Source organism: Pseudopodoces humilis, chromosome 7 (assembly GCF_049639895.1).
Source record: "Pseudopodoces humilis isolate 2021_Gansu_Grassland_sample_001 chromosome 7, ASM4963989v1, whole genome shotgun sequence".
Classification (NCBI taxonomy): Eukaryota; Metazoa; Chordata; class Aves; order Passeriformes; family Paridae; genus Pseudopodoces; species Pseudopodoces humilis.
Genome location: NC_142206.1, coordinates 58289551 through 58296123, shown reverse-complemented (window position 1 = coordinate 58296123; position 6573 = coordinate 58289551). Strand labels below are relative to the sequence as shown.

General features: G+C 55.1%; 1 protein-coding gene across 1 annotated transcript; it reads left to right on the top strand.

The window, feature by feature from the left end:
- Positions 1-2036: 2036 nt before the first annotated feature.
- LOC148184048 (inositol 1,4,5-trisphosphate receptor-interacting protein-like 1) lies at positions 2037-3689 on the top strand. The gene is made up of 2 exons (XM_088058074.1): positions 2037-2345; positions 2442-3689. Exons 1-2 carry the CDS (start codon positions 2037-2039, stop codon positions 3687-3689), a joined length of 1557 nt encoding a protein of 518 aa, XP_087914200.1.
- Positions 3690-6573: the final 2884 nt, after the last annotated feature.

Here is a 6573-nt window from a genome sequence, read left to right as displayed (position 1 = left end):
CCAGCTCCTGAGCACAAGGGGAGAAAAGGGAAACGCTGATGTTACCCGTCAACCTCTGGAACTGACACATCGTAAGCGAAGAAAGAGAGGGGCAAAGGCACACTGGTGAGTTCCATCTAGGCAGCTCCCAGTCAGAGAGCGGAGCACTGCAATCCAGCTGTGCAATATGGCAAATGCAACAGGTTTTCCTTTGAGGGACAAAGCTCCAAATAAAACACAACACAAAGGCCAAAGCCAACCAGTAATGTTTGAATTTTCTGTGATTTATGGCGGAGAGAAGCTGCTGCGCAGTGCTGATGGTCCCTTCTCCGCACACTGCTCGTCTTTGCTTGTCTCAGGGGTTTACAAAGCCAGGTGAGGGTTTGTTTCTTCCTGCTCTTGCCTGCGCTGAGACCAAAGAGCCTTGGGGTGCCCAGTGCTGTTAGCAGGAGCGCTGGTGAAAGTCACCGCAAGCCACGCAGCCTTCCCCTCCAAGGCTCCAGAGGTACAAGGGCAGAAAGCTGCAGCCTAAGCTGGACTCCACTAGCACGCTGCTGAGCCTGCCTCTCTGTCCTCTGGCGTCCTTCATGCTGGGCACGGCCAATCTGAGCTGCTTTCCCAGGGCATTGAGGCTTGGCCCACCCCGGGGCCTTGCTGAAGGCAAAGGCCAAGCAAGGGCTCTCACTTGTGCTGCCGTGCCATGGAAGGCCCCCGAGCAAGAGGGCGTTTCTTGGGATCCCCTCCTCACAGTCCGGCCTTGCAGGGTTGCAAAATCCACACGGGCATCCGGGGACATTCCAGCACTGACTTTCATTCCAAACCTTTCCATTTTCTACCAGGAAAATTCTGATTTTTCCTTCGGCTTGGAAGGGGGTGGATTCCCTTGGTTGATGTGTTTGGGACTAAGGTTCTCCTCACACGGAAATGCTTCCGGGCAACCTGAAACTCTTCTCCCCACCCACAGCCGCTTTTGTCCCACTGGGTGATGGGAAGTGCAGTGCAAAAGCACCAGCTTTCTCTCCTCTGCCAGGAGCTGCCTTCACCTCAGCCCAAGCACCTGACACCATGCCCCTGGTTCCTGAAAGGAGGTTGGAGCTCAGTGGGGCTCATGCTAGTAGCCCAGGGAACAACCAACAGGAAGAAACCAGAGGAAAATGACCTCAAGTTGCACCCCGGGAGGTTTAGATTGGACCTCTAGGAAATCTTCCTTCAACAAAAAGGCTGTCTAGCTTGGGAACAGGCTGCTGCCTAGGGAAATGGCTGAGCCAGCACCTTCAGAAAGGTTTAAAAGTCATGGGGATGTGGCATTTGAGGACCTGGCTGATTGGCGCAATAGGCAGCGTTAAGGTTGCAGTTGGACTGTGTGATCTTCAGGGACCTTTTCAACCTCGCTGACTCAGAGATTGACGTGTAGCTCAAGCAGTGAGGAGTCAAAAGTTAGACTCAATGATCCTCAAGCGTGCCTTCCAACATGGAGATGTGGGAGATTGTCAGTGGAGGGCAGATGAAAACAAATCCAAAAGAAAGAACAGTGGGAGTTCTTGGAAGAAGATTCCCTCCAAGGCAGCCTTAAACAGCACACCAGGACCACTGTGAGTGGCTGAGTGGGGGTGGGGACAAAGGGTGGGGCTGGCTGGGCTGTGATGTGCTGTGACACCCGTGACATCACAGGGGACATGTCACAATGGGGGCAGCTCCAAAAGGCCCCAGCAGGTAACGCTGGCCTTCACTGCTTGGGCAAGCGGTGAGTGCACACGTGCTGGGGAGGCTGGGCTGGGGACAAGGGCCAGGGTGGAAACGCTGCACCCGGGGCTGGCTTCTCCCCCTGAGTGTGGGGACATCCCCTCGTGGGAGAGCCTCGGGCAGGCCACGCTGCTGCAGCTGCTGCTGCTGCTGCTGGGTCAGCAGGACAGGCCTTGCTGCCTGCCAGCTGTCTGGGGCCCTGTCCTTCCTGCCCTCAGATCCCTGAGCAGATCCCTGCTGCCCTCCCTCCCGCAACCAGTAGTTCCCTCCTTCGCAGCATGACTCAAGGCCTTCTCTCCATCCTCCTGCAGACCATGAATTCCGTCGTGTTCCTTTTCATGCTCTTGAAGAGCCTCACCCTTTACCCACAGCCTGTGGGGGATTGGGATGAGGAAGCTCGTCGGCGCATGGAACTGCGTGCCCAGCAGCTGGAACGCGAGAGGCTCCTGCTGGAGCAGGAAGTGGAGCGGCTCATCCGGAAGAGTGAAGCCCAACAGTACTTGCAGCTCGTGACTGTTGCTGTGCTCCTGGTCCTCGTCTTGCTCCTATGGTTTATGGGATGGGAAAGGAGCCTGAGGAGAGAGAGGAACGAAGAAGAAAATGATGGCGCAAATGAAGAGGGAGTCAGAAACGGGGATGCAAACGGAGAAGAAGCTGTTGGAAATGAAGAAGGCAATGCGAATCGGGAGGAAGACAACAATGATGACGGCAACGTACAGCAAGCGGGCAATGCTGCTGCAAATGAGGCAGATCGTGGTGGAAACGGAGCTGTCAATGAGGATGCAGCTGCAGAAAACAACCGTGAAGATTTACTCCGAGAAATAGAGGAGGTTTTTGGGGAAATCATCGGTGTAGTTTTGACGGACCGCATCCAGTGGCCTGTCCAGGACCTGCAGAGAGGCTGTGAGTGGATAACTGACCTGATGGACAACTATGCCACTTTCTTTGGTCGTGTCTTGTCAAACAGTTTCTACCCAGTCCTGCAACGAGCCATCGGGGTGGGCAGCGCCTTTGAAGGTTGGAGTCCCCGCGAGCAGGACGTTGTGTACCGCGTGCTCGTACCCATGACCCCTCCCCGAGGCCACAGCTTCCACCTGGAGCTGGACACTGCAGGGCACACGCAGCTGAGGAACTTCCGTGTGCGCGTGCAGCTGGAGTGCACCTGCACGAGGGAGCAGCAGGGCGACAACATGCTGTGCTTCCTGCACCACCCCGAGGAGGAGCTGAGGAGGAATCAGGATCCCAGCCTCCTGGACACCCTGTGCACCGGCTCCTACCTCGACGTGCAGAAAACGGCCCGCTGGTTCTACCAACTGGTGAGAGCAATCTGGCCAGCTTTGCCTCAGTCACACAGTTGGCATTTAATGCTGCTGCCCTCCAGACGCTCCTGCCAATTCAAGGTGACCAACGGAGAAGAGAGCTTCAGGATTGAGATGTTGTTTGGGGTAAGGAGAGGCGACTCAGACATCTTTGTCAGCAGCCAGCCTAGAGAGGCCCATACCCCAAACACAACCTGGCCTGAGACTTATGCTGTGGCAGAGATGAAGTTCTTCAAGCACATTGCCAGGCAGGCCCCCCCCGACAGTTTGCACCTCCGATGCCTGCAGTTCTTCACCCGTCTCCAGCTGGGTTTCTGCTTTTCCACCTACGCCATCAAGACCCTCATCATGCACCTGCTCGCTGCCACACCCGTGGCATTGTGGTGCAGGAGACATTTCCTGGAGCGACTGCTGCAGATCAGAGATGGCCTGTTTTTATGTGTCAGAGCAAAACGCCTCAACCACTTCATTGTGGGCAACGAGAGGCTTCCTCGTGACATCAGGGTACCCCCAGATGTTCCAACGGCTACGACACACAATCTCTTCCATCGCCTGGCGCAGGACTCGGACGCGTACAGCCAGGCCATGCTGGAGTACTGGCTTCTGCGAAAGTGGCTCGATGAAACAATCGCAATGAACTTTGAATGAATGAAGGAGAGGAGTCACGGCTACGAGCACAGAGCCTGTGCTTGGCCTTGTGCTGCTGGCAGCTGGCAGCAAAGAGCCACCTCATCCTACAAATTTGGTCCTTTAAGGAGAAGAGGATGCATGCACAGGCTCTGGCTAAAGTCCCACAGCCTCTCCTGCTGCCTCAGCAGGTGGAGGGCCACAGCAGGGCTTCTTCTACCTCCTTGAATCCTTTGATTTTTCCAAAAAAACACACCCAGATCTGCATAAAGCCCGGCTTGCGCTTCCCCATTCCTAAGGGCGCATCTGAAGAGAGAACATGCCTCACGTGCAGCACCAAAGTCACCAAATCCCACTTGCAACATGCACTTGTTGCCAGCCTTTGAGAAGGGCCAAAAATCGGAATGTGAAAGAAGCGGGAATGCGGGTGAGGAAAAGAAGAAAGAAATGGAGCAAGAAGGACCAAGAGGAGAAGTCAGCGCTGCTTGCCCGGGATGAGTCCATGGACGGCGTCTCTCCTTGACTCCAGAAGGGACACCTTTGGGTCAGCTCTGGACCAGCTGTGTTGGAGCTGACCTGAAATTTTATCTATAGAAGAACCTAGATTTTTACTTCATAGCTAGATAGATATAGATAGATATATATATATATAGTGTTCATATATTTTATACTTTAATGTTTATAAACATGTAATCATATATAATAGTCATATAATGATTAATGTATCACATATAATATTAAAATACAACACAAGAAAACAACAGACTAATATAAATAGTATCAAAATTATGAAATAGGTAATTCTCGTGTCATGAAGCAATATTATTCTAAAGAGTTGAATATGTAATTATATTTAAATAATAACAGTAGAGGACATATGTAGTGTCACTATATTGTGATGCATATTCATGCTTTTAGTGCATTTTTGTCTGGAGTCAGTTTCATCAAATAGGTATATTGATAGCATATAGAACAGATAGCTAGAACACGTAGGATAATATTTTGATTTACAAGCAAATCCGTATCTAGTGTGGCTCTCAGCTGCGAGCCATATTAATGCTGTGTAGTTAGCATGTTTAGGATTGGCAAGCTGGAAACGGCTTTGCTCTTGTTTCAATAAAATGCAACATTGCAGAATCTGCATTGTGCGAGACTTTATTGATATCAGCCAGACCTAGAGCACGGGTAAACGTCACACGCCGTCAATGTGGGCTCATCAACTGTCTCCTTGAACTCCAGCAGACTCAGAGTGCTGAAGTGGTTCCAATGAGAAATGAGGCCCAGCCGTCCCCAGCCCCTCTGATCACAGAATCACAGAATGGCTTGGCTGGGAAGGCTCCTTAGAAATTGCCTCCTTCCAGCCCCGCTGCCATGGGCAGGGACACCTTCCGCTAGGCCAGGGTGCTCCAAGCCCCAGCCAAGCTGGCCTGGAACACCGCCAGCTGCTGCGGGCAGCGTGGGCCGGGCCCTCGCCAGCCTCAGAGGCCAGAATTTCTTGCCCATCTCCAGCCTAAGGCCGCCCTGTGTCACGGGGAAGCCACCGGCCCTGCTGCTGTCCCTGCAGGCCCTTGGACACAGCCCCCGTGCAGGGCTCTGCTGGGCCTCGGGCAGGGACTGAAAGGCCGCAGCAAGGTGGCCCTGCAGAAGCCCTCGGAGAGCCCTGGGGCCACGAGTGGCACCATGAGAGCAGCGAGCGGGGCCTGGCGCCTCCGAGCGGGCGGGCGGGAGGGCAGCGGGCGGGCGCTGAGGCCCTGCCGGCTGCAGCGGGCAGCTCCGCAGTGCGGCCGGCACAGAGCCCCGGGCTCCCGCAGCTCTGCAGCCCTCACGGCCGAGGCAGCTGCCCGGCCACAGCCGGCTGCAGACACGCGGCCACCCCGGGGCCTCCCGCAAGCGGGACCCTGCTCTGGGGCCGGGCCAGGCCGCAGCAGGGAGCACCCCATGGGCTGTGCCCGCACAGGGAACTGCTCTGCCCGGGCTCAGGGCCCTGCCAGCAGGGCAGCAGGGCCAGCAGGGCCGGGCACAGCCAGAGGGGGACACGTGGCTGCAGTCCCGCTCAGCATCAGAGAGGAACCTTCTCGCTCTCTGCAACTCCCAGACACGAGGCTGGGGCTCGGGCAGGTCAGGCTCTGCTCCCAGGAAACGAGGGACAGGACAAGAGGAAATGGCCTCAAGTCAGCACTCCGCCAGGGGAGGCGGAGATGGGGTTTAGGGAAAAATTTCTCCTCTCCAAGGGTTGTCAAGCACTGGCACAGGCTGCCCGTGGAGTCCGTGCAATTCTCATTGCTCGATGCACTTGACAAATGTCAAGTGGATGTGGCACCTGGGGACGTGGTTTCCAGGGGGACTTTTGTGCCCTCCGACTGCGTGGCAGGACGAATGTGGGGCAGGACACAGTGCAGGTGCTGGCAGCTGTGAGCTGACTCAAGCCATAGAGATGAGCCTTCCCCGTTGGCTAGCACCGGTGCTGGCAGCTGAGCCACTGGCTACGTGCCACCTTCCCCTACTGCAGAAACCTTCTAGGGTCAAGCTGGGGCAGGAGAGGATGTCAGCAGCTCCCCCAGCTCCTGAGCACAAGGGGAGAAAAGGGAAACGCTGATGTTACCCGTCAACCTCTGGAACTGACACATCGTAAGCGAAGAAAGAGAGGGGCAAAGGCACACTGGTGAGTTCCATCTAGGCAGCTCCCAGTCAGAGAGCGGAGCACTGCAATCCAGCTGTGCAATATGGCAAATGCAACAGGTTTTCCTTTGAGGGACAAAGCTCCAAATAAAACACAACACAAAGGCCAAAGCCAACCAGTAATGTTTGAATTTTCTGTGATTTATGGCGGAGAGAAGCTGCTGCGCAGTGCTGATGGTCCCTTCTCCGCACACTGCTCGTCTTTGCTTGTCTCAGGGGTTTACAA